Genomic DNA, 27,274 nt, shown 5'->3' with positions numbered 1-27,274 from the left:
CAAAACAAATGGTTCTGGTACTGCTGGGCAAAACTCCAGGCAGGTCAAGGAAATATCCCCAGGAGGAGCCAAGGCTGGCTTAGCCCAGCACTGCCAGATTAACCGTGGGGATTTAGCAGCCAGGGCGACTCCAGCTCAGCTCATCACACCGTCCCACCACGCTCCGGCATCGTCACTGGCGAGGTCCCCACAGCCAGCAGGACCACAGCACGAGGGCCACCACCACTGCTGGGGGGCCTGGAGGGCTGGACAGAGGGGTGGGAGAGAAATAACCAAGCTGGAAATCATGACACAAAACATGCATTCATTTTATTCACAAAAACAGCCTGGATTGCTAAAACATTACAAACAGCATTTCAATTTAATGATGGAGAGAGAGCTGGAGAGACTGGGGGGTGAACAGAAGAGAAATATCACTTTGCGTAACTGCTTCAGCACAGGTCCTGCAATATCTGTTTTATTTTGATTTTAACTTCTGTAAGTTTACAAAAATTACTTCTAGGAGTAAACCATTGCAATTAGGAGGATTTTCTGTATGCAGCGTTTCTTGTTCTATATTAATAAACTAACAACGACCTTTTTTTTGCCTTTTTTTTACTCTTTTTTTTCCTTTTTTTGAATTCCACCAGTTGTGTAGCAATTGTTTTCTTCCACCTTTTATACCGACCCTCTTGTGGGTTAAACTTCCAGAGGTGAATGGCGAGGAGAAGGGATACTACATCGCTTTAAACATATTCTCATTTATAAACATGAAGTTGAGGCATTCTAGAAACTATCCACTCTATTGTATGATGGGAAAGAATCAAATAAAAAGTATAAATGAGGGTGCAATTAAACAACTGTGCTAAATTACAGTAGTGCTTATTAGTAACTAGATTTTAAAAGGTTACTGTAAATTTACATTCCCTACACAAGTACTGCATCTTTCACACATAAACAACATCAACACCAAAACACAGAAAGAAACTGATTGTCCATACTCTGTCTATTAAGTCTTGGTACTTTACAGATCCATTGTTTTTTTCTTTTAATTATTTTTTTGTTTTTTATTTGAAAAGCAGTTAAATGTCTGACTAGGACTCGAAGATGTTAAAACGAACGCAAAAAAAAAAAAAAAGGAAAAAAAAGAAAAAAATTATAAAAACAGGAATGAGATTTGCGAGAAAATATTTTTGGTTCTAAAGAGACACAGGTGCATCCATTCATTTCAGCCAAAAATCCCTTGCCTGAGACAACACAAGCAAGCAGTGACATTGCACTTGGATGACAGAGCTTTGGGATTCCCGTTCCTACTGGAACCATCTGAACGCGGCTCCTGTAGGAAGCATCACCTTCTGGAAAGGAAGAGAGACAGGGAGGGGGACAGAAGAAGAAGGGACAAGGCGTTAGGTTGGGTCCAGCACGGGTGTGCAGCACCAGGGCTGAGCAGCCCCCCTCACCCCCCCCCAGCACCCCGGTCCCCAGCCTGGGAGAGATCCAGCCCGGGCTCACACCCTTGATGCTGCTCTACATCCCAATATTTCCAACCCACGATGCCAGCAGGAGGGAGACTGGGATCCCCCTGCTGCCAGACCCCTCCCTGGCCGGGCACCAGCACAGCAGCTCGGCCATTGTTCCCACATCCCCGTGTCCCTGTGTCCCCATGTCCCCATGTCCCTGTGTCCCTGTGTCCCTGTGTCCCCGTGTCCCCGTGCTGCAGCTGGCACAATGGCACAGCCCCCAGCTTCCCCTCTGGCCAGCGGTGAGCACAGTGGCTGGGCTGTGGGCAGTCCACGTGGCCTGGCACAACCTGGCACAGTCCCCTCACTGCCAAACCCCACAGTCCCTGCCATGGACGGACAGACAGACACCCAGAGGACAGAGCCCCCGCACCAGAGGGGTTTGGGAGCACATTTGGATGGAAACTGGGGTAGGGAGTAGGAGCTGAATGGGCCTGGGGACACCAGAGCAGGAGCTGCTCAGGACATGGGAACAACCTTGACCCCAACAGAGCAGCCCCAGGCACCACCAGGTACCTCAGCACCGCACAGGGAAGAGGGATGAGTCCCACCAGGCTCAACCCCACGGCCAACAAAAGGCCCAACAACAGACAAGATCTCTTAGAAGCCACGTCCAGGAAAGAGGGTGTGGGGCCAAGCCCCAGTAGCACTGTGGTCCTCTGCACAATGTTCATGAGGACATGGGTGGAGTGTGCAAGGACCACAATGTCTCTCGGTGCCAACAGCCCCAAACCAGGCTGAGCTGTGCCAGCCAGACACAATCACCACAGGATCACCACACAGTCACCTGAGAGGACCCTTCAGGTCCCATATCTCCAAACAAGCAAGGGACACTGATGGGGAACAGGCCACAGTGACAGGCGTGGTCCAGCAGACTGGCTGCCATGGGGCAGGGGCACAACACTGAGCCTGTGTGCAGGGCTGGGACACCTGATGTAGCATCCTAAGAGTCAAACCAGGCACACTTTGATCCCTAATTGCATGCAGGAGTCAGCCAGATCTCACTGTGTCCTTCCCTTGGATCAAGACACTAACCAAGCCTTAATGAAACACCTGAGCAGCAGCACCCCATCCCTGCAGGAGAAGGGATGTTCCCTTCCACAGGCACAACCCAAACAGGGCTGGGGCAAGGGCAGGGGCACGGAGGGCCAGAACGGGCAGGAGCTGGTGGTGCCACCAGGCTGCTGACAGACCCTACCTGCTCCTGCTCCCAGCCCACGCTGGGGAGCAAACTGAGCTGGGGCAATCACAAACTGCAGGCATTACCCCTTCCCCAAGGTGTACAACAGGTAATCAGACATCTGGGGAGGCACAAGTGCCTGTGCCCAGATGCTCAGGGCTGTGGCACTCCACCCTGACCACGCTGGCTCCCACTCTAGACACTGAATGCAGCACAGGCAGGGCAGAGCAGGGTGGACTCCCCAGCAAGGGCCTCCTACCCAGATCCGTCATCCCAGAGGAAAGAGGGGAGACAGAGGGGGCTCCTCATGGGTCTGGAAGGAGATGTCTGATAAATATCTCTGATCCTTTATTATTAAAGGAAGATGAACAACCAGGTGTAATGTGGATGCCCAGGAGAGATCCCCACAATCACAGACTCACAGCATGGTTTGGAGGAGACCTTAAAGATCATCTCATTCCACCCCCTGCCACAGGCAAGGACACCTTCCACCAGGCCAGGTTGGTCCAGGCCCCATCCAACCTGGCCTTGGACACTTCCAGGGATGGGGCAGCCACAGCTTCTCTGGGCAACCTGTGCCAGGGCCTCAACACCTTCATCACAAACATTTCTACCTTATGTCCAACCTAAATCTATCCTCATTCAGTTTAAAATGCTCACCCCTTGTCCTCCATGGCCAGTCTCTCTGTGAGGCTGGCATGAGGGTGACAGTGACCCTCACTGGCTCTATCTGGGGCACCAGAGCTCTTCAGCACAGCTTCTCTGGATGGAGAACAGCTCTGGCGAGTCAAACCCCAACTACCCATGGCCTTCATGTGACCTGCAGCTCTGCAGACAAGCCCAGGGTGACCTGTGCAGGGCTGCCCAGCAGCCCCCACAGCACAGCCAGGGTTGCTGGGGCTGGCAGAGCCCAGAGGAGCCCGGTCAGTGCAGGGACGTGCTGCTGCCTGCTCCCAGCACCCAGCCTGGCCGGTCTCAGAGCCCCAGGCAGCCCCACCACCGCGGGACACCAGCGGTGACCGGTTCTTCGGGCTCTGCAGATGTGCAGATAAAGCTTAACGGCCGCTGAGGGATTCAGCCCGTTTTTTACACCACCATAAAGGTTTAATTCTATTTTTTTTTTACTGCTTGATTTTAGATCAATGTTTAATCGTAGCTGCAGCCCCTGTCTGAGCTCTCCGAGGACATTCCTCTGGATGCACAGGGGTGGCAGGACAGAGTCACTGTCCTTCCTCTGGGGGGCAATGGTATTGCCCCCCACAGACAGGGACAAAGCCAAGTAAATTATTCAGCCCCATATGAAGGGCCTCTGAATGGCCTCTTCTGTCCCAGTGTCCAGTACAGAGGTGTGATGGCACCCCACCAGCACCAGCAGTCCATGGAACTCTGCATGCTGGCCCTCTCCACACAGGTGTCCAGCACAGCACAGCTGCTGGTGGGTGCCCTGCAGCTGGCCCAATGAGCAAGGCTGGCTGACGGGTTAGATTCCACAACCCAGCTTTGACCCAGGTGACCTGGGACACTGGCCGGGGTCACGGTGTCCCTGTCCCTGCCACAATCTTGTACAACCCTACCAGGGTCCACACACAGTGGATGTTCTGAGGCAGGGGATGGTCTGTCATGAAAAGGGGATGGTGATGCCCTGGAGTCACCCACACCTGCCCAGGTGTCCATCCCACCTGCACGGTGGCATCTCTCTTGAGCCTCAGCACAGCTGGTCATGCCCAGGGGAACGGGGCTCATCTCTGGTGGGGCCCAGCCCTACCAGATACAGAACCCTATTTCAGTGGCCTCAATTTCCCAGCCAGTCATGAGATGGAGAAATCCATCACAGGGGTGACTGTTCCATGGGTTCCTGGTGCTGTTTATCACCCCCAGACCCAGCGGTGGGAGAAGGGAGCAACTCCTCTGGCTGCTGCGAGCTCCGAGTCTATTGACCCGCTTTAGGACTCTTTGGAAGAAATGAACTTTTTTTTTCCTTTCTCCCTTTTTCCAGATCACTGACTCAGCAAATTAGAACAAGAATATAATTTAGCAATACAGCGGTTTTTGAAAGACACAGTCCCCCCTCTCCTCATCCCCACCGCCCAAATAGATTTTTTTTCCCCTTCAGTATTCATTCAGAGCTGATGCTAATTGAAAAACGTAGAACATGGCTAAGGGACCGACAGGCTTTGGTTTCATTGGGACCACCAGAGGATGGGCAAAGCCCTTGTGCCAGGAGGCACAATCCAGCTGATGTCCAGGTGACTTTTTAGCCTATCTGTCTCTCCATGGGGATGTGCTCACCAGAAGGAGGAAGCACACCAGCATGGCTGAGAGTGGGGTCAGCTCACAGAAAAATCAAACCTGGCTTCAGCACACCACCTGGGTGTGCAGAAAGAGGGAGGCTCTGCCAGAGCAGCGTGTGCATGGGGCACCCCTGCCCTGCTGGCACCAGCAGCTGCCCACGGCCCCGAATGAGTTTCAGGCCCACACAACCCAAGTCACCAGACTTTCCCTGCAGTCCCCACATGAATGTCACAGCTCCCCAGTGGATTTGGCAAGGTGGCACCTCAAGCCAATGGCTCTCCTCCAAAGCCAAGGACATGCACAAGCAGGCCATGGTGGGCAGTGACAGCCTGGGCACCTGGCTCACACCGGAGAACCTGGGCATCCCCAGCACGAGCAGGGATGTGCCTGGCTCTGCTGGGTGCTGAAACGGGAGCCCTGCCAGTGGGAACTGCAGCACTGCTGCCACAGGAAATCCAGCTGCTGCCTTATGGACTCCTCCCGGCCCGTCCTGGCACAGCCGCTCCACTGGGGATGCTGCCCAGTGCACACTGCAGCAGTTTGCTCCCAAAACCAGGGATCGTTGTTCTGCTCAGAGCGGAGTGAGCTGAGGGGCTGGGCTTTGCCTGCACTGTGGCCACAGGTTTCATCATCACCAATTACCCCAAGGTCTGCCCCAAAAAAGTCATCCCCCTCCTCTGGGGTTAGATGTTGCTCCCCAGCTCAGGGAGCTGCCACCCCCTGAGGACAGGGGATGTGTCACCAAAACCCCAGCAGAGCCCTGCTGCTGCCTGTGCTTGCAAAGGGGAGAGCAAAGTCCAGTGTGCCCAGGGAGAGACCCCAGCCCTCCTCCCCACATCAATCAACCCCAGTACATAGCAGGGGGTGGGGACTGGGGGCACTGGGCAGAGAACACATCTCAGGGTGAGAGCTGTTAATGGAAAAGGGAAAAATAAAAAAAAAAGTAAGAAGTACCAGGTGTTTTATTATCTAGGGCAAGATCCAAACCCAGGAGCGCAGCCCGAGGAGGGGTTAGGGTGCCTGAGAGGGGCCGGTTACCTCCAGTGCTGCAGAAGGCTTCTTTTTGAGTTCTTCACATTTTCGGAATTTGCAAATCTGGTGGCCAGTTTTGCGATTCCTACAACTGCTGCACTGCTCGCAGTTTATCCGTCTTCGGCAGGGCGGGCACATGCCGCATCTTTTCCGTTTCTTTTTCCCCGAATTGATGGCAGATGCCAACTCATTCTGCATGGGATACTCTGCCAAGCCAGCCATATGGAGCGCGCTCTCTGCCAGAAACACGCCGGCAGGGGTCATAATGAAAAGGCCTGGGTTGATGGGAAAAGCCCCCAGGTAAGGAAAATCAGAGGGGCCGTTCATTGTCTCTGCAGCTGAGACTGCCTCCATGTCAGAGATACCAGTCCCGTGCTCGCTTGTTAGAGGAAGATGCTCCTGTACCACTCTTTTGAGCATTTCTGTCGACTGAGCAAACTGTTGGAGGGCGGTCTGTCCTTCTGAGGAGAGCTCCGACATCCGGTCTAATTTGCTCAGCATACTAGAGATGTTTTTGTGCTTTGAGGTAGAATGACTTTTATCCACAGTCGCATCGTTGCCATTAGCTAAGGGGTTGCCTTTCTCTGAATGTTCGCTTACCGAGCTGCTGCTACCAAAGGTGGAATAGTGGGAGAGTGGACGGGACTTCTTAAGACTTTTGTTCAAAGGTTCACTTATTATTCCACTTTTGTTCCTCCTCTCGGAGTTGACAGGGGGTTGAGAGTCATCTTGGTTATTTTTTTCCGTCTCTGGCTTGTTCCCAGTGTCTTGATGGGAGCCCGAATTTGACATGGTGCCCGGAGCACAGCAACCAAACCAACCCCAAAATTAAAAATTAAAAAAAAAAAAAAAAAGCCGAAAAACCAAAAAAAAAACCCCAACAAAAAAAACCCCAAAACCCACCCTAATGCCAAAGCAAAAGACCCCCAAAGCCCTTCTGGTAGCACTGGCCCGCCAGCCACCAGGGACGCTCAGACGGGGCCGCGCATCAACGGGGCGTCTCCTCCCGCGCTGGCTGCGGAGGACTCAGGGTGCTCTCAGTGCACAGACATACTCTGCGGCTCTGGGACACACCACGCGGCTCTGGAAGGAGAAAAGAAAAGAGAGTTAGCGCTGGCAAGAGCCAACAGGCTTTTCAAAGCGGCTCTTCCTCCCCCTGCCATGAAAATCTCAGCGCTGCGAACAAAGGAACTCCAGGGAACGGACCTCGGTGGAGATCCGTTCCGCTGCTCTCTAAAAGGGTCGCCATCCAGACAGAAGTGGGGGGTCACAGGGGAAGTCCTGGCCTGGTAGCAATGGCACTCCGGTGCTTAAAGACTTTCTGTGCCCGGCTCTCCTCCCCCAGGGACAGCAGCCCCAGGGAAGTCACGGGGCTCATCTCCCGCTCCGCTCCAGCGGCGTGCGGCCCCACTCCGGATGGGACTGCCGGCGCCAGCGGGATGCTCCCGGGCCAGGAGCTGCAGCTCGTGCAAGGGGTGCCTGGTTCCCACCCAGCAGCCACCCTTGTCCCCCAGGCCAAGTGCCATGGAGGCAACACCCCAGCTCCCACAATCCCAGGGATGCTGCTCACCCGGCTCAGGCTAAGCTGCACCCCTTCTCCTCCTCCTCCTCTTCCTGGACCATTGTCCCTGAGCCAGCACTGGGCAAGGGAAGGGAGCCACATGGAAAGTGGCAGTGTGCACCTTCAGGTGCCTCAGGGATCCACAGCATCCTCCTCCAAACCCCACCAACAGCTGGAGTGTTCACCCCAAATCCCACAGGGAGCTGCATCATCCAATTCTGAGTCACTTGGAGCATCCACTTCCAAAGCCCATGGGCAGCCATGGTGTTCACCTCCAAATTCCCATAAGAGCTGCAATGTCCACTTCCAAATCCTGTGGACAGTCATGGCATCCACCTCCTAACCCCACCAAGGGCTGCAGTGTCCATCTCCAAGCCAAACAGGGAGCTGCAGCATCCACTTCCAAGCCTCATCAGGAGCTGCAGTGCCCACCTTTAACCCCACAGGGAGCCACAGCACCCACCTCCAAGCCCCAGTGCTGACCTCCTGCCATGCCCCAGCATGCGCGGCACACGTGCCCAGCTGCTCCAGCAGCGCCATGGGCTCAGCAGTGACAGCAAGAGCCTTCCTGGAGCGGATGCTACGCTGCTGTCCCTGGGGCGACCAGGGCAGCTGGGTCCAGTGTGGCTGCAAACACTTGTTGTTGTGAAATTCCTCCTCCTCCTCCCTCCCGAGCACGCACGCACACAGGCACCGCCAAGTAATCAGGCTTTAGAGGAGAAAAGCTGCAGGGCTTAATGGAGCAGGAACCCGCGTCCCCACCCCGGCGGCAGCTGGGGGAGGGTGGCACTGGGAGGAGGCCCCTTGCCCACCCCACCCTCCCTCCTGGCTATCCCAGCACCTTCCTCTCCAGGGCCCAGACGGGGATGTGGCCATGTGTGGAGAGCTCTGCTGAGACCCTCACTCCTGTCTAGGGGTGGTGCAGCAGAGCCAGGGGCATCCCTGCACCCCCACACCCCACTCCTGCTCATCCATCACCCTTCGGATCCCCTCCTCCAGTGGAGCCCCAGGAACCCCACAAGAGCCCAGGAGGAGCCTTTCCCACAGACAGAGCTCGGCGTGGCCCTTAAAACGCTGATGGGGGCAAGGTCCTTGTGCCAAGCACCGCGGTACCGGCTGCGGAAGCAGCCCCGGTGTCTCACTCCGGTGCCAGAGCCGGCTCGCCCACGGAGAAACCCCCCCGCCCTGGCGCTGAAAACCGCTTGCTTCAGCTGCTGCGGGATTTAAGATGCAGCGCGGATCGATGCAGGGCTTGGGCTCCAGCCGGGAGCTCGCCAGGCCACGTGGGGAGGGAGGGCTGCGGCGGCAGGACGGGCTGCCCTTCCCCAGCATCCCGCTCCGCGCCAGGCAGGGGGATGCCGGGCAGCCGTGAGGTGGGGTGCACCCCAGAGGGATGGCGGGGTGCTGGGGAGATGGGCGAGCCGCTGCCATGCGGCCGAATCACCCTGTGCCAGGGAGGCGGGGGACCTGTCCCTGGAGACCTCAGGCCGGGTCACACCTCGGTGCCGGCAGCAACGGGCGCTGGGGCCGGCGCGGGGAGCGCGGCAGGAAGAGCAGCGGACGGGAGGATGTGAGATAAAGCGCCCGGTGCTGTTATCTCACGCCTGCCCGCGGCCGCCTTTCCTGCGGCCCTGCGCCTCTTCCGCCCGCCCCGCGCCGCGCACGGAGCCAAGCGCCCGGCCGGACCGGCCCGGGACTGCCACCCTGCCGGGACTGCCACCCTGCCCGGCACTGCCACTCTGCCCGGTACTGCCACCCTGCCCGGGATCGCCACCCTGCCCGGTACTGCCACCCTGCCCGGGACCACCACCCTGCCCGGGACCACCACCCTGCCCGGGACCGCCACCCTGCCCGGCACTGCCACCCTGCCCGGCACTGCCACCCTGCCCGGCACTGCCACCCTGCCCGGGACCGCCACCCTCCCCGGTACTGCCACCCTGCCCGGCACTGCCACCCTGCCCGGCACTGCCACCCTGCCCGGGACCGCCACCCTGCCCGGGACCACCACCCTGCCCGGCACCGCCACCCTGCCCGGCACTGCCACCCTGCCCGGGACTGCCACCCTGCCCGGCACTGCCACCCTGCCCGGGACTGCCACCCTGCCCGGCACTGCCACCCTGCCCGGGACCGCCACCCTGCCCGGCACTGCCACCCTGCCCGGCACTGCCACCCTGCCCGGCACTGCCACCCTGCCCGCTGCCCCCGGGCACCGCACCCGCGGGGCTGCCGGAGCTACGGGCGGTCCCCAGCCACGGCTGCTGGAGATGCTCGGGCAAAGAGCGGGGTCCTGCCCGCCTGGGTCTCCCCACGGCCCCACAGGGGCTCCAGGTGCCAGAGTGGGGAGGACACCAGCTGAAGCCACGGCATGGTGACCATTTCCACCAGTCTCCATCTTCATCTGCAGCCAGACACACCGTCCAGCGCCCCTGGCTGGTCCCACCATGGCACACGGATCGGGTGCCAGCAGCTCTGAGCCCCCGCGATGGCTGCACAGCCTGGCACGGCCCCCGGGCACCCGCGGCTGCGGGACACGGCCACCCCAGCGCCCCCGGTGCGGCTCCCCTCACCCACTGAGACACCGGGCACTCAGCCCCAGCGGCGCAAGGCAGTGCCCGCTGCTGGCACGGGGTGCGGCGCCGAGCCGTGCCGAGCCGTGCCAGCGGCGCCACCGCACAATCCTGCCATTGTCCCGCCGCCGCTTTGCCTCCGCCAGCTCCCACCATCTGCAAGCACCCGGCGCTGCCCTCCAGCCCCCGGGGCCACCGCGCCAGCAGGCGCCGGACACCGCGGCCGTGCCAGCTGGGACGGCTCTGTCCCCACAGTGTCCCCGCCAGGCGCCCACACCGGGGGGTACGCGGCTAGTTCACCTAAAAGGGGGGGTCCCCCACCCTGACCCCGCGGGACCACCCAGCCCCGCGGATCTCGCTGCTCCTCGCCAGCCGCCGCCCGGGCCCGCCGTTAATTGCAGCGGGGGGAGGAATTAATGATCTTAATCCCTTCTTTATGATTGACCCGAGTAAAGACGGTGAGGGCCCCCCCGTCCCGTTTCTGCCCCTTTTCCGGCCCCCATCCCTCGGGGAAGGCGCCGGGCAGCGTCATCTGGGTCCCTGTCGAAGGTGCTTAGTCCCGGCCTGGCATTAAGGGGCACGTGATGGGCTCCCTCGCCCGGCTCTTTGCACCGGGCAGCTTAACAGCCTGGAGGGACGCCAGGGTTCAAGGGGACACCACCAAGGTCGGGAGGCCCCAGCCCACGACCAGGGGTTCCCAAGCCTCTGCAGGACACTGTTCCTCCCCTGCAACCAACCCCCTGCCACGTCCAGGGGGTCCCAGGGTGAGGGATGGCACATGTGGAACATGTCCTGAGAAGCTGTGGCTGCCCCATCCCTGGAAATGTTACAGGCCACACTGGATGGTTACCCTGTTAGTCCAGGGTTTGGAGTAACCTGGTCTAGTGGAACATGTCCCTGCCCACGGCAGGGGCTGGAATGAGATGATCTTTAAGGACACTTCAAACCCAAACCATCCTGTGATTCTGTGATTTCCGTGGGTCATCCCAAAGACCTGGAATGCTCAGATGGAGCAAGGCAGCTGTGCTCTCCCATGACCCTGGTGGGGAAAAAATGGGGTATACCTCTACATGGGTCTTCCCCCAGTTCTCAGCCCCACACCACCCCTCACCTCCTTCACTCTGCCCCAGGGCTCCCTGCACCCTAGCACACAGGGGACTGCTCTGCAATAGTCCTGACAATGCCAAAATAAATAAAGGTTGCAAAAGGATCATCTCTGGTGGTCCGGAAAAACCCCTGCCAGGCAGGGACACCGACTGAGAGTCCCCCCAGTTGCAGGCACCATTCACTGTCAGAGGGGAGCAGGAGAGGAGCTTCGCTTTTCCTAAAAAATGACAAGCTGCAAATTCCAGCTGGCTCCCCTGTGTTTTCGCTGCATGGCTGGAAAGCCATCAGCTCCCGCCGACCTAAAAAGTCTCGTCTTCAAGAAAGAACTTCTGCTTTCCTTTAATTTTAAATAAATCACCCTCCTCCCAGAAAAGCCGCCGGTTGGTCAGCCGTGCACAGACACGGCGTAAAGGGAGAAGAAAGCAGCAAAGCTGAAGCCGAGCTGCTCCCGGGCTCTGGAAACAAAAGGAGAAAATCAAAATTCGCCTTTTTTCTAATCCCTGGGCGCTGGGTGGGCACTGGGGGCGGTGGCTTTGTCCGCCCGCAGCAGACGGAGGACGAGGACGGAAGGGACCCCGGCGTCTTTTCAGCCTGGAGAAAGGCTGCAATTGTCCCCTCTGCCGCGGTTTTGTCCCCACTTCCTCCCCCTCGCCGCGTGGCCGCCCGCCCAGCATGGCCCCCACCTCCTCCCCACCACCATCACTCCCTGGTGATGGATGGACAGACAGACAGACAGATGGACGGACTCAGACGTGCCATGGACTGACCAAAGTAGGGCGCCCACCACCGTGTGTGCCCCTCTTGAAATCATCCCAGGAAAGATGTTGGTCAAGGGAGGCTGCAACCGGAGGCACCTTCCCCTTGCAGCTCCAAAGAGGGGCTGGAGGTGATCCCTGTGCTCCTCAGCTGCCCTGGCCAACAGTGGACAGGACCTTGAGATGGCCAGGAGCACGGGACCAAAGGTGGTGAAAGCCATGCATGGGGAGACAAGACACCCTGGAGGCATCCTGGTGTCTGAAACACATCCTGGGATGAGAACAGCACCACAGCCCTGTAGCACTGCCACGAGCCAGAAGGTGCAGCAGCAACCCAGGTCAAAGGCTCCGGAGAACAAGCACCACCAGAACAAGGTTCACAGCAGCTCCAGCCCCAGCACCACAACAGCTGATTCAGCTACCAGGTGCCCATTTCTGCAGCACAGTCAAACCTGCTGTTCCCTTCACCAGGTGACACAGGTCAGCTGAAACAGGCGGTGATGTCTTTTCACAGCCTCAGCAGCCAGATGTCCAGCAGCAGGCAAACCAAGAGAGAATTCAATCCATGATCTCCCAAGGCTGATTACCCCTACCGGACACCCATCCATGGTGCCTGATAACCAGGTGCCTGAGGCAAAGACAAGCCTGTTATTTGCAAGCCATCATCTCTGTCAACCCAACAGCCCCCAAGCTCTGCTCTCTGCATTCATCCTCCCAAAAACTGGTCCAGCCAGAAGATCCACTCCTGGACGTACCATGGAAGTTACCATCACCCACCACCTTTTCTCCAGACATCAAGAGAGGACACCCAGGCCTGGGGGAGGTTTGAGCAGTGCTGTGAATGCTCAGGCTCACCCTGACTGGGTTAAAAAGCCAGAGGTATGACAGGTCAAGGTATGACAGATTGCCAGATGGGCAATTCACATGGACATAGCTCATCTCTTGTGCTCCAGAAATCCTTTGAAGGGCTAGTCATGGCAGCCACTCTGCTTGTCTCTGCTGCCGAGGTGGCACTGAGGGATGTTAAGAAGCCAACTCCTGAATTAAAAAGGCTATGGAAGATTAAATCCAGCATCTGGAGTTTGCCCTGGAAGCAGATGGTGAATCATCATGGTGCACAGAGTGGCTTTCACCCTTCTCCTTCTCGTAAGCAGCCACTCGGCCTGCTGGGTGACGTGACCCAGGGTGGGCCAGGATGTGTCCTGCCAGGCACATCCTCAGGGACAGCGTGGCGAGGCCATGCCACATCCTGCTGAGCAGGCAGGAGGTGATGCCACCTCCCCAGGTGGGCTCCCTCCCCCAGGGATCCAGCAAGGGCATATTTTTCCCCACTGGTGCTGTTTTTTCCCATGTAGCCCCATGGCTGCTGCAGGCTCCCCAATCTGCTGGCACAGCCACACCCAGATGCCTGACTCAGGCGACACCCCAGAGCCTATCACCAATCTGCCCTGGACTGCCGAGGAGCTTATCATCCTGGAGAGGACAGGGCAGTGCCCAGGGATACCACTGCCTCCGTGCACATCCTTGAACCTCACCCTGTGGCCCTGGCACAGCTGGAGCCACCACGGCGGGGACCGACCTGCGCCCGGGGCTGCCCCAGCTGGGAAACGTGGCTGTGTCCTGCCTCCGCGGGGTGGTGGTTACGGATTAAGGAGTCTTAAATGTCAGACGACCAGGCGCTCCCTCGAAATCCACTTATCTCCGCTGCCACTCGGAGCGGCCAGAGCCGGGCGGTTATGGAGATAACGCGATTTGAAGCGTCCACCCGAGCATTGCAGGGCTGCGGGTGCCCTGCGGACAACGCCAGGCACCTCCTCCCCTCCTCCACTCGCCCAGCTGCTGCCCAGAGAGCCGGGTGATGGCCACGCTGCTCAGCCCGGGGGCTGCACCCACCTGCGTGGTGCCCCCCTCCCCAATTCCGGGGGATGAGGGAGGCTTGGCAGCCTCGGTGCTCATCCATCCCCCCCTGTGCCAAAGCTGCACCAATTCGCTGCCCAAATCCTAAAACGACTGTAACTAAAACCTACCAGATTGAGCCTGGGGAAGAGCCCCCCCCGCCTCTCCCCCCTCTCCAAATGGGATTGAACAGATCTGCTCTCGCACGAGCCCAGCTCGCAGCCAAGCAGCATCTGACATTCACGCGCCGTGGCACGGCTCTGCCGCTCGCCCACTCCCCCCGGCTCGGCATCGCCCCGGAGATGCGCCAGCAATCCCAGCCCAGCACAACACCCCCTGTCCTCTGCTGATCCCCTCCAGACCTTCTGCAGGGACTCTCTGGCCCAGCTACTTCCCCATGTTCTGTCCACCGAGTGAGGTCCCCAAGGTGATTCAGGGCTGGGAGGTTCAGGGGGCCAGGCAGAATGACCCCAGGGCAGGGGGACAGGTGGGCAGGGGCAGGCGCTGCCCAGTGGCAGATGCCAACAACAACGGGCATCCCAGCAGGACCCCCAAAGAGCTGGGGGGCTGAAGGTGGCTTTGCCCCGGGGAGACCCACAGGTGCCTGCCTAGGCCAAGCTAAGATGTGTGAATTGCTCTGTTAACAGATGGGGTGATTACAGCGTTAATTACTAGGGGTCTGACCCACAACCAGGTCACAGAGACACCCTTGGCATGGGCAGAGTGAAGGGAAGGGAATTAAAAACCAGGGGAGGAGCTGTAGGCACAGTCACATGGGAATACTGGATGGCAAAGAGCCCCAAAGCCAACAGTGCCACCTTCAATGGTGTTCCAATCTACACGTGCCACCTCCAAGTGTCACCTCCAATGGTGCCCAAATCTATTCATGCCACCTCCAAGTGTCACCTCCAATGGTGCCCAAATCTATTCATGCCACCTCCAAGTGTCACCTCAAATTTTGCCTACATCTGTTAGTGCCACCACAAGTGCCACCTCCGTCAGCGCCCAAATCCATTCGTGCCATCTTCAAGAACAGCTCCCGCCTGGAGAGGTCCCCTTGTGCTCCCAGCCCTCTCAAAACCTCATCCCTCCCCATCCCACCAGGCAGCTCCATGGTGGCAGAGCACAAACCGAGAGGCTGCTCCAGATCCTGGGAGAGCTGGCACCCATGGCACCTGTGTCACTGTCACCACTGCCACCACTGCCAGCTCAGTGCACTTGAGTTTGGCCATTAATGGGTGGTGGGAACCTTATGGTGCTCAGTGATGAAATCCCAAAAGCCCATGATCCCCACTCCTGAGGGCAACCGCTTTGGAAGAGCCACTTGTCCCAGCAGGAAGGCGACGGCCCCATGGGAAAGCCGCTGGCCTGGTCAGGTCCGCAGACGGCAGCACTGACAGATGTCTGAGAGGACGGCGAATAATCCCGTCTTCCTCTGGGAGGATTCGGGTCGCCCTCGCCCTCACCGGGGGTTTATCCATTGTCTGGATCTGCCGGCGGTTGTTATTTTTGGTCAGCACCACGTTTTGCTTGGCCTCGCTGGCAGGAGGGAAATAGGAGGAAGAAGAGAAAGGGGAGGAAGGCTGCTTGGCCACGGCTTGGCGGGGGGAAGACCAGCTCAGCTTTGGGAGGGGGCAGTGAGGCACCCCACAGCCCTCAGGGAGTCCAAGGTGGTCTCTTCCCAGCCCCTCAGCCTTGCTGAGCACAGCCAAAACTCACCACAGTGACGGGGCTGGCACCATCCCATCCCCAGTGGTGCCATGGCACGTTGCTTCCAGTAAGCCCAGTGGGCCAGAGAGGCTGGAGAGGTTTTGGGGTACAAGTTTTGGGAGGTACAGGTTTTGGGGTACAGGTTTTGGGAGGCAGGCAGCAGTCAGGGTTCTCTCTGTCACCAAAAACCAAGTGCAGGGGAGTTCTCTGAGGGATGAGCAAACCCTGCCCACAGACGCACATGTGTCTCAGGTCCATGCAGACAAGCCAAAAAAATCTGAGTAGCTTCAGGAAGACAGATCTCCAACCTGCCCTGACCCCCTGGGCTGTGGAGTCCCATCCCTCACACCTCACCCTCAGCACTGCAGCATCCCAACAGCATCCCAGCCCTGCTGGCAGTTCCCATCCTCCTTGGCAGCTTGGAGCTCACCACCATTGCAGGGTGCAGCTGAGATCTGCACCTGGATCACTACAGAGGCACTAGTGAGACACGGGTCACCCAGGGCAGCTGTGGCTGCCCCATCCCTGGAAGTGTCCCAGGCCAGGTTGGACGGGGTTTGGAGAAACCCGGGATAGTGGAAAGTGTCCCTGCCCATGGCAGGGGTTTGGAGTGAGTTTTAAGGTCCTTTCCAACCCAAACCATTCCATGATCTGTGATTCTATCCTGCTGAGACAGGTACAAGGGAGGCAGAGCTGGGGTAAGAGCATCCAAGAGGATGCTTCTAGGGAGAAGACACAGAAATGCCTCAAGACTTTGCTTCTCCCCATCTCCCCAGCAGCGATGCAGGGAGTATCCCCTCAAGGCAGGCCTTGCCATCCTTCTCCACGTCTTTCCACCACCTCCCAGCCTGCCTGCAGAGCAGGAATACAGGATAAAGATGAGTCCCTGCTCCGTGGGATCTCGCTCCTACAAGAGATGGAAGGCATGAGCACAAAACTGCCTCTCCCGAGCTTTCCCCACGCTCAGCACCGCTTGTCATTCAAGCAAACCCCGTGGCCTTTAAGCTGCCAAGGTACCAGAGCTGCTCTGGAATCGGAGTTCGCTCGGCTCCTGCCCTGGAGCAAGGAATCTGAAACGCTGCCACTGGAAACGAAACAGAGCATCCGTCATTTTACTTGCCAGAAATATATCCAGCCCCCAAAAAAAGAAATACTGCCTGCAAAAGAGCCAGCAACAAAGCCCTCGATTCCACCGGTGAAGCAGAGCCCGGCGTTGGGCATTTCCACTGGAATTCTGATTCTCTTCCCAGTTCAAAATCACCCAAAATAAAACCAGCAGCAGGGCCAGGTTATGGCCAGAGGGGCCAGAAGGAGGGCGCCAGGTCATAATCAGAAGCTCTCACCTAGGATGCTACAAAGGAAATCCATGGGTTTGAAAGGAAAAGAGGCAGGTGGCAGAGGCAGGGCTGGAGGGGATGAAAGGTGCAGAGGAGCAGAGCGAAGCCCAGGCGGCCCCGCCGCGGGGATGTCCAGGGGAACCCATCCTGCCCACCATGCTCCCCGGCAGGCAGGTCACCACCCCAGCCATTCCCAGTCGCATCCCCAGGAAAAGCAGCAGCGCGTTCCCAGCCAGCCCAGCCCCCAGCCCAGGCACGCCAACCCAAATATCTGCGAGAGGCGCTCCCCTCCCTGGGAACGGCGACTCGCCGCAGAGTTCACATGCCCCAGCAATGCCTGATTAAACTCCCAAACTCCAAGGGAATACCCCTGAGGCTGTCTGAAGATAAGCTAGGAGCTAGGCTGCTCTCAGGAAATGCAGGAACTGGGAAAGAGCAATCCCTTTTTTTTTTTTTTTTTTTTCCTTTTAGATCCAGAATAACACAGAGCAAACCCTGTTGCTCTCTAGCTCAGACACAAGCTGAGCTCGCTGCTGTGCACCCCGAGAGCTTCCTGCTCCCCGAGACATCCCCTGCTGCAAGCCAGATCCTGCTGGAGGCATTGGGGACGGGACCAGAGAGCCCAGGACAGCTGCAAGCAGCACAGGTGGGCAGGCTGGAAGGTGCTGAGCACGAGGACAGAGCTGGAGGCCTGGCAGAGGGGAGGGCGCTGCCCAGGACGCTGGGTGCCAGAGGATGGGGACACTTAGTGCCAGCACCTCCAGGGCTGGGATGCTTGGCAGGTGCTCCACCATTTTGGTTCACCCTAGGGAACACCTCAGGTGCTGGTTTCTCTGGTCCTCAGGTCTCCCGCACCCCTCACTGTCTTTTTCCCTTCCTTGAGCTTTTCCATGTTGGATGGTCATAGCACCAGACCCAAATCTCCCAGGCCATGTGCACACTCAAGGGCTGGGGCAGTCAAGGAAACCATGTTAATGCAGCACCCAAACAAACGGGCAAAGTGGAGCATCCTGGGATCAAGTGGAAGATGATGCTCCTCCCTTCTGCACCTGCTGGATTCCAGGGAGCAACCAGCATCTCATCCTGCAGGAGAGCAGAGCCACAGGCAGGGATTGTGCCACCAGGGAGCCCCAAGGGTGTGCTGGCTGATGGTGGGGACACTGCAGCCCTGGCATCAGTGCTGACCAAATGTCCTCAGACACAAAGACTGCTCCAACCAGGAGCTGGGAGACCTGCCCCCAACTCACAGCAAACACTCCTGAGGCCAGAGGACACACACGGACTGACCCAAGCCAATCTCCCTCAGAGATTCCTCTTGGATATCTTTCTTGGTTCCTAACCAAGGATCAGCCCAAATGAAGGGCATCTTCCTTCCCCGTGCATGGCAATAGAGGACAGAGAAACAGCACTGCTGGGCTACCTGCTGGCAAGAGTTATTAGGAAAAGTGTTCCTGGAAAATTGTTCCCAGAAAACTGTCGGGCCCATGGTGGGGTGGCAGGGCAGGGAGCTGGTGTGCCAAGTCCCAGCTTCTGCATTTGATCAGATACCAGCGTGACTGCAGAAAACACTGGGACTGCTGTGGGACAATCACATTCTCCCTGGAGGTCCTGCACAGCCATGAGAGCCCACTGTGGCCTTTCCCTGCATGAAGGGGGTGTGGAAGATTGGGGGATGGAGACTTCTCACCATGGCCTGTTGTAACAGAACCAGGCACGAGGGTTTTAAACTGACAGAGGGCAGGGGTAGATCAGGGATTAGGGGGAAATTCCCTGTGAAGATGGCACAAATTCCCAGAGAAGCTGTGATTGCCCCATCCCTGGAAGTGTCCAAGGCCATGCTGGACAGGGCTTGGAGCACCCTGGGCTAGTGGAAGGTGCCCCTGCTCAGGACAGGGGGTGGAATGAGATAGTCTCTTCTGAGCCCCAGAGAATTTTCTGATTCTATGGAAATTTTAAAAAGCATAGGTGAGGTGAGAGAAGCTGTCAGGCCCTAAAGAACCAACCCCAGGACATTTAGAAAGCAAAGAGCTGGAGTCCTGGGAAGTGGGAAGGGGTCACCATCACCAGCCACAGCATGAGTCAGGATGGGAGGACCCTCAGCTGGAAGGGCTGCAGGACTCACAGCAAGAAACACAGAGCTCACTCCATGACCTCGAGGAGAGCAGCCATGGAAAAACCCGTCTACAATGTCACAACACAGAGGAAGACAGGGAAGGGCCACAAGCCTGGGGAAGCTGAAGCATGAAGGAAACACTGCTTGGTGGGAGCTGGAAAGGGCTTGTCACACTGGAGACGTGCTTTGAGGGGACTGACTGCAGGGTGCCAGCCTGTCTGGGCTCACTGCTCCTTCCTGGCCCCAGCTCTGAGGGGCTACACTACAACTAGAGCTGGAAGTCAGTGCTTCTGCCTTCCCTCACTTGCCAGGAGGCAGGCTGCAATGACAAGGAGCAGGTTGGATGTAGTTGGTGACTGCCACGTGGTGGTCCAGCCCTTCTCCAGCAAGCCCAGGGTGGGTTCAGGACTCCCAGCCTGCTGGATTGGTGAGCCCCCTGCAAGAGAACCACTTTCCCTCACCAGGGAAGGGTTTGATCCCATCAGAGTTTTCATCCCTTCTGAAAGCCAACACCTATATCCCCATCTCTGGGTGGGTCTTCCCACAGCACTGCCAAGCTCCTGGCATGGGAGGGAAGCTCCGGAGCACAGAGCTCCCAACCAAAAGGGTTTCCCCTGCCTGCTCTCAGCTTCCAGGATGAACATCCTCCTCGACTTGCTGCTTCCCCAGCCTCCTCCATCCCGTCCTCCTCCCTCTTCCCCATGCCAGGGGGTCCTGCACCTTGCCCTCAGCAGCATGATCCATGGAGGATGAGCTCGAGCAAGGCTGGGGGATGAGCAGGGGCTGTGGGATGAGCTGGGCAAGGGAGCAGCCACAGAATCCATCCCCCAACAAGCTGGAGCACCAGCAGATACGGACTTGGTGGTGGTGGATTCAACAAAAAGAAACCTATGCTTGTGTCTGGAATGAGCCACTGGAATTTTAGGGACTGTCCACAACATCTCCCTCAGTGTTCTGACAAAGCTGTTTTCATCCCACGAGCTCCAGAAAGACCTGTCTGGGGGAAGAAGGGGGTTTCCTGCTATCACAGCTCCTGACACTTTTGCCATAAGGCACATCAAGGCTAAGGTAGAACAAATCCCAAGCAATTCCTGACCAAGCTCCCCTTGACCAGTGTGGCTTCCCCATCCCCATCCCAGATGGACCCACCTGCCCTCCCTGTACTTTTCTCCTGCACACTGTGATGCTGAACAACAGCACCCAGAGGGGGAACATCCTCCTCTGAGGATTTTTCAGACAAAAAAAAATGTACTTTTTCACCCTGATGATGCATTTTAACAACACAACAAAGCCAAATCCTGGTGCCAGGGCTGCAGCCCTGCCTATCCCAGGGGAAGCAGCCAGCACCCACGCTGGGATTCAGGAAGGGTCTCTCCAGAGGATGGCCACAGGCACCTTCACGTGCCCACAGCAGCACCCCCGCTTCAGCTCGAGGGGTTTAAGCTGGAGCAGTGCAAGTCCCTGCTGCAGCCCCCCGAGGTGTGAGGCTCCCTGAGCTCTTAATGGGCTTAGGGGCCGCTGGGAGCAGAGCAGCTCCCCCAGCACAGCACCCGGGGGGGCTCTGAGGCATCCCTGCCTGGCACCCCCGCCTGGCACCCCCCCTGGCACCCCCGCCGTGCCAGGGGCCACCCACCAGCCCTGTCCCAGACGGCACCAAGCTCTCAGCCTGCTCTCTCCCCATCCCAAATCCCACAGGCCTGCTCTCCTTAAGGATGTGTGTCCTCCCCAGCCCTACAGCCTCCCCCCAGGCCGTGCCAGCAGCCTGGCACCCACACCTCCCTGCCTGCCCCTGCCACCTGTGCCCCACACTTGCACCCCACTCCTCTCCCCATCGTGACTGTGCACCCCACATCTCACCCTCCACCCGCACCCCACATCTCAGCCCACATCACCACCCAGGGCCACGCTGAGACCCAGCTGAGCAGCAGGACCAGGGCACTGCCACTGGGGCAGGACCAGCTGCAGATCCCCCCCACTCCGAGGGGTTCAGACCCCCTCAAATTCAGGCTGAGGGTGAGAGGAGCATGTGCTATGAAGCCTGGTAAGGCTGGAGGGGCCAGCACATCCTCCCACACCATCCCTGGGAAATCCTGTTTTTCCAGGCTTGGATCAAGCACAGTGGACTGGGAACAACAGCTGGTGGGAGCACGGCCATCCAGGGAAAATCCTCCTGGAAACCCCATTCACCAAAACCCCATTCTCAACCAGCACAAGTTTTGGGGAGGCAGCCCCTAGCTGGATGCACTCTGTCAGAAAAGGCTCTGCCCTCCTCTTCGTCCTGTTTTGGGGATTTGAACATTGTGCATTTGGGTTTTTCCAGAGGGGAAATATTTTTAAAAAGCAAAAAACCACCCCAAAACCTAAGAACGTTACTGAGCTCCTGTGAATTCCCTATCAGCTGCCATACATGCACATGGCATGGAAAAATCCTTAGCAAATTCCTGCTGAAAAATAATAAAAAACCAGGAAAACCCACCAAAGGCTGAGCTTGCCGGACACAGCGCGCCAGGAGGGGCTGACAGAGCTGTTACGGTCTATTGGGCCAATAATCCACAAACTAAGACAGATTTATTGTACATGGCAGATCCTAACAGCTCCAAAGAAACCATCACTGTCTCCTGGCGCTTAAAATTCACTTTCTTGGGGGGGAAAAAAAAGGGCCAAAATATGGCTTTATGAGATAAGATGCGTGGTTGGACCATTCTGTGACAGGCAGAAGCCTGTGCAAACACATCCACAGCTCTTTTTTCCCCTGGTATATAAATATATAAAATATCTCCTCTTCCAAGGCAAGCGCGACTGCATTACCCGTCGGAGCGCTGTCCTTACCACCGGATTACCCGGCTTGGTTTCACCTCCCTTAGCAAGATGGATTTGCAGGGATGTTGTTCCCGCCTCGATATTACTGATCAAAACCAGGGGGAGATAAAAAAATCAAGTTAATTAAAGATAAAATGAGCCCCTGCCTCCATCTGGCTCGCTGGGATGGGGGAGTTTGGGTCCCCTCTCCTCGGAATGTGTACGGATCTGAGAAGGGAGATGCTGCAGAGGAGAGCACGCTCTTCCCACTGCCGTGACAGTCATGGGGGGATAGTTTGATGTTGATGATGATAATAAAAATAATAATATTAAAAAGGTCAGAGCCGGTGCTTTCCCTGTATCTGGCGGACAGGACCCCAGCCAGTGCGGAGCAGCAGGCCAAGAGCGGGATCAGCCCGATCCCATCGGTAATTGCGGCGTCTGTTCGAATCTCCGCCACGCTGGAAATCACGCTGGGCCCGGCTCGCAGCTCCGGCGGCTGATCGTATCGGCCGGGGATCAGAGAGGCTCAGCTTACGGCTTTAGCGCGGCTCGTCCCAGCCGGCGCTGCCGCCGAGGGGGGGCCGCGCCCCCGGGATGCTCCCGGGGAGCTCGGGGGGTGCGTGGGTGGTTGGGAGCATCCCTCGGCGGGCCGTGCCCGGGGGGACGGCCAGCCCCCGGCACGGCGGCTGCATGGGGGTCAGCTGCGCCGTGTGACAGCCCACCCACACCCGTGTGCACCCCAAAACCATCAGCGTTATGGGGGTGAGCGTGGGCAGCTGCAGCAGGCAGCCAGGAGGGAAGCTCTAGGAGAGCCGGGGGCAGGGGTGGGTGTGTGCAGGGAGGGGGTGTGCACGATGCCCCAGCTGCAGACCCGGCTGCACCCCAAACCCGTGCCGGGGGTGCGAGCAGCGGGATGCCGGGGCAGACGAGGGCAGCGCTCCAGCTGCAGCCGGAGGCGCGGGGCGATGCCCGCGGGCACGGACGGGCGCGGGGAGGGGCTCTGCAGGGATGCCCCGGCTCCAGCCCTGCGGCCGGCCGAGCGGCAGCGGGAAGGGATGTGCCGGGACTGGCCGGGTGGCTCCGGGGAGGGAGTTGAGCGAGTAATTAGAGCAGGAGGCTGTGAGTCAGCAAACGATGCGTAACCTCGGCGAGGCTGACAATGAGGCAAAAGATGGCAGTTTCGACCGAGAGCGCCGGCTGAAAGGGCACATTTAGATATGCAAAAAGCAGCAACTCCTGACAATCGCAGGGCCGCGACCCGCTCGGCTCCGGAGACGCCGTCTGCCGCCGAGCTCTCGACGCCTTCCTCCAAAATCATTGTGAACAGAGACAGGGGTGGGCGCAGCCCCAGCCCCACGGAGCGAGGCCGTGGGGTTGGCTCCCAAAAACACAGCGGGCAGGGGAAAACACCGGGCAGCCTCTGCTCCAGCTCCCCGTGCTGCCTGGAATGTGGGATGTCACCAGCCCCGGCGGCTGACCTTGCCCCGGGAGCCCCGGGAGCCCCGGGAGCAGCAGCCACGGCGCACTCCAGGATGGATATTAAGGTTTGGCGTGGAAGCAAACCCCAGCTCCGGCCACAGGCTCGTCCCCCCCGTTTTGGGGGGCGCATCAGGGCTGCAGGCAGGTACAGCCGCCCTCGGCGAGAAGAGTTTAATTAACCCCGGAAAGCGATCGTTAAACGGCCGGCGCGGGTAATCGATGCGGAAGGGGCAGCTTTGCTGCCGAGGGACCATCTGCTCGGGGGAGGGAGCCACGGCGGCTCCCCGTCCCCCCGCACCCCGCGCTGCCGGGAAGCGGCCGCCGCCGCGGGGCAGCTGCTCCGGGGGCCCGATCCGGGCTGAACCCCGGCCAAGCCGTCCCGGGGGGATGGGAGCTGCCCCTCGCCTCAACCCTCGCTTCCCGTAAAGCCCCAAGGCCCAGCGGCACGTGATTTCCGACACGGCACGGCCCCCCCGGGCCCGAGCCCACCCGAGGGTCCCCCGCAGCCAGCAGCCCCCGCCCCCGGCAGGATGTGGCTGGAGCAGAGCGGGGCGGGGATGTGGCCGAGCCCCACAGCGATTTTCACCCTCGAGATGAGCTTGTGGCGGTCGCAGCCTCGAGGGCTCACGGGGTTTGTCTTGCCCCCGGCGCACACCTATGGCCGCATTCCCGGGTGAATGCTCAGAGGGACGCCCTCAGCATCCCGGCATCACCCAGGATTTGTCATCCTGGCCTGGGGCACTCCGTCCCTTCCCACCCCCCGCATCCCCAGGCCTTTCCCCAGCCCTTAATTTCCACCCAGTAAATGATGGGGGGTGCTCAGGGGCAGCAGGGCTGGCTGTGGTGCATCTGCTCCCGAGGGACCCAGGAGCTACTCCCCACTACAGGCTCTGACTCCAGGGGATGGCACTTGGAGATTCCAGTGTCCCCAGTGGTGTCCCTCTGCTACGAGGACACCTTCTCCCACCAGCACACCCCACCAGCTCCCAGGATCAGCACATTCGGGAACCCTGTGGGGCCATGGCACTGGCATGACCCTGGTGGGGTGAGGCAGACCCTGGGCATGGAGCCACAGGCATGGCCTGGTCTGGATCTGTCCCCCACCTACCAGGAGGAGAGCGGCATCCAAGGAGGGGCAGAGCTGCACCCCCAGGAAGAAAGGAGCCCAAGGGTGCTTCCAGAGGAGGTGCAGGCACAAGGAACAAGCCCTGGGACACAGCATGGCCGGGAGGCCAGGAAAAAGCCCTGTCCCATCCTCTGTCCCTGCCTGGGGCAGAGGGGATGGTGCAGCTGCTGCTGGCCCAGGCACGGGCAGGGTGCCAGCTGGGTCCCCAGGCCAGGGCACCAGCAGGGCTCAAGGTGACCTGCCAAGCTCAGGGTGGGCTCATGCCCTCCTTGCCCCCTGGATGGAGACATCCTGGGCTCCTCCTCACCTCCCCAGCCCTGCAGACCCCTGGGAAGGGGACCCTGGCTCTCCCCACTCCCATGGCAGCAGCTCAGCTGGCAGGGGACAGTGCCCCTGCACCCAGGCACGCCTTCCCCACAAACTGGTGCCAGTTGAGGGCCACCCTGCTCCAGGCAGGGAGATTCAATTCCTTTGGGAGAGCAGGTGAGGCTCCAGCAGAGCTGGCTGTGTGAGGGTTTGCCAGGACACCCAGCACACCTGAGCTCCCAGGGGAACACTCAGGGATGCTCCTGGTAGCCCAGCAGCAGACACTGGGCATGGGGATGAGATGACCCTTCCCTGCCCACCTGTCCGGGCAGGGATGCCCATGGCAGCCCCATGGGAGAGCAGCTGGAACACTGGGCAGGAGGGAAACTGAGGCAGGGGAGGGCTGGGATGGGCCCACACACCTGGCAGAGCAAGGGGACCTAGAGCCAGCTTTTCCTGATGCTCCCATCCAGAGAGGGGCTGTCTGTCCCTGTCTGGGGACAGAAGATCCCTGTCCCCACTCTGTGCTGAGGACAGGGGGCAAAGGCAGAGCAGGAACACCCCCCCTGCCCTGGCACTGCCACACCCCAGTGCGGGACATGAGACAGGATCACACCCGCAGTGGGGTGCCCCCCCAGCCCCCTCAGGTAAGATCCAGCCCCTCAAACTGGGGCTCAGCCCCAGAACAGTGCTTAAACCACCCCCAAACCACTGCTCAACCTCTGAGCCAGTGCTCAGCCCCCTGAAATGGTGCTCAGCCGCCCAAACTGGTGCTTGGTGGCCAAACTGGCTCTCAGCTTCCCAAAAGTGCTCAGCTCTCAGGCCAGGGCTCATCCCCCAAGGCAGCACTGACCCCCTGAGTGGGTGCTGAACACCCCAGACAGGTGCTTGACCCCTGAGATGGTGCTCAGCCCTCCAAAACAGTGCCTGACCCCCAGGACAGGGCTCAGCCCCCCGAACCAGCCACTGAGCTGCTGCCCAGACCCCAAACTGGACTTCAGGCCCCAAAACAGTGCTTGAGCCTCAAGCTGGCTCAGTCTCCTAAAATGCTGTTTGACTCTCATGCTGCTGCTCAGCCCCCCAAAACACCAAACCCCCAAACCAGTGCTTGACCCCCAAGCCAGAGCAATGCTTGACCTCCAAACCAGTTGCCAGCTGCCCAAAATGGTGCTCAGCCCCTCGACCCAGTGCTCAACAGCCCCAAATGCTGCTGGATCCCCAAGCCAGTGCTCAGCCCCCAAAAAGCCTTATCCCAAAGGAGGGGTCAGCACCCCATGGTCCTCCCCAGGGACAGCCACTGCAGCTCCCTCCCAGTGCCAGACAGCCCTCAGGGGCTTTTCCCAATTTCCTTTGCCCCTTCATCAGCAGAAGGACACAAGAACACCATGGCAGGGAAGCCACCCCTCCCCAGCACCCTGGCTGTGGGAAGGGACATGTCCCTCACTCTGTGTCCTGGGGGGAGCCCCCTGACCCCTTTCCCATCATTTCCCGCAGGAACACCCCCGGTGGGATAGACAGGATTCCCAGAGCTCTGCTGGGAGCCTCCCCAGCCCCACGGAGGGTGGGGGTCCTGGCCAAAGGTCAGGAATATCAGGCACCAGGTCCCTGCTTATCCTGGGAGGGGGCTGCGTGGTGGGATGGTTTGTGGGATGCAGACCAGGGACCTTGGGTGGGATGAGAGCACACCCAACCTCTCATGGATGATGTATCCCCACTGCCAGGGCGCTTTCCAGCCCTGTCCATCGGGATGAGCTGCTGAAGCCACCCCCACACAGCCCAGTGCCAGCTATTCCCAGGCTGCCAGTGGTGATGGATGTGGCTGTCCCCCAAAGCACCAGCCACAGGCAGCCTGGGGACCCCGGCTCCTCCAATGTCCCAGATTCCCCTTTTCCCCAGCTCTGGCACCTCCAGAGCCCCAGACACAGCCCCCATCCCTGCCCCAGCTCACATCCCTCGCTGCTGTCCCCCACCCCTAATCGAACTGGCTGCTGCACAGACTCATCCCAGTTTAATCTTCACGGTGCATCAGGCACGGGGGAAAAAACACAACGATTTTTTTTTTCTTTTTTTTTTTTTTTGGGTCTTAATCTTTACCTGAGGTCAGATTTACCAATCCTCCCACTAATCCCCCAACGCCTTCGCAAAGCAGAGGGCCCCCTCCTCCACCAGCCCCGCGGGAGCCAGCCCAGGGAGCACCCATAGCCCCGGGGTGCCTCGGGATTAGCTCTCCAGGTGACTCCAGTTTTTCCCAACGAGGTGGCAATACATGTTTTTAAAGGCTTTTTTTATTTAAGGAATCCGAATGTGAGGAGATCACACGGTAGTGAGGAGATAGGGGCAAAGCCTGGGGGTCTTGGCTTCACTGACAGGCTCAGATTTGGGGGAAATACTCAGGGAAGGGATGAAAAAACACTTCTTAGAGAGGATTCCATGCCATTCCCTGCCTCAGTTTACCCGTGATGAAAGGTCAGCCCTTCTCCCGGGGACTCAGGTGGCACCAGCTGGCCCTGAA

The 27,274-nt window shown here is 58.9% G+C and overlaps 1 protein-coding gene across 2 annotated transcripts in view; it reads right to left on the bottom strand.

Moving 5' to 3' along the window:
- Positions 1 to 284: 284 nt before the first annotated feature.
- Positions 285 to 27,274, bottom strand: part of CXXC5 (CXXC finger protein 5) — a 35,950-nt gene continuing 8,960 nt past the window's right edge. For both annotated transcript variants that reach the window (XM_064387840.1, XM_064387839.1), the window contains exons 2-3: positions 6,010 to 7,086; positions 285 to 1,334 (exon numbers count right to left, since the gene is read on the bottom strand). In XM_064387840.1, coding sequence (XP_064243910.1) covers positions 1,290 to 1,334; positions 6,010 to 6,795 — 831 coding nt within the window. In that variant the 5' untranslated portion in view covers positions 6,796 to 7,086 and the 3' untranslated portion in view covers positions 285 to 1,289. The remainder of the gene's footprint in view (positions 1,335 to 6,009; positions 7,087 to 27,274) is intronic.

This window comes from Passer domesticus, chromosome 13 (genome assembly GCF_036417665.1).
Source record: "Passer domesticus isolate bPasDom1 chromosome 13, bPasDom1.hap1, whole genome shotgun sequence".
NCBI classification, from domain to species: domain Eukaryota; kingdom Metazoa; phylum Chordata; class Aves; order Passeriformes; family Passeridae; genus Passer; species Passer domesticus.
Note: the sequence above shows the minus strand (reverse complement) of the source record. Positions and strands in the feature narration are given on the sequence as shown.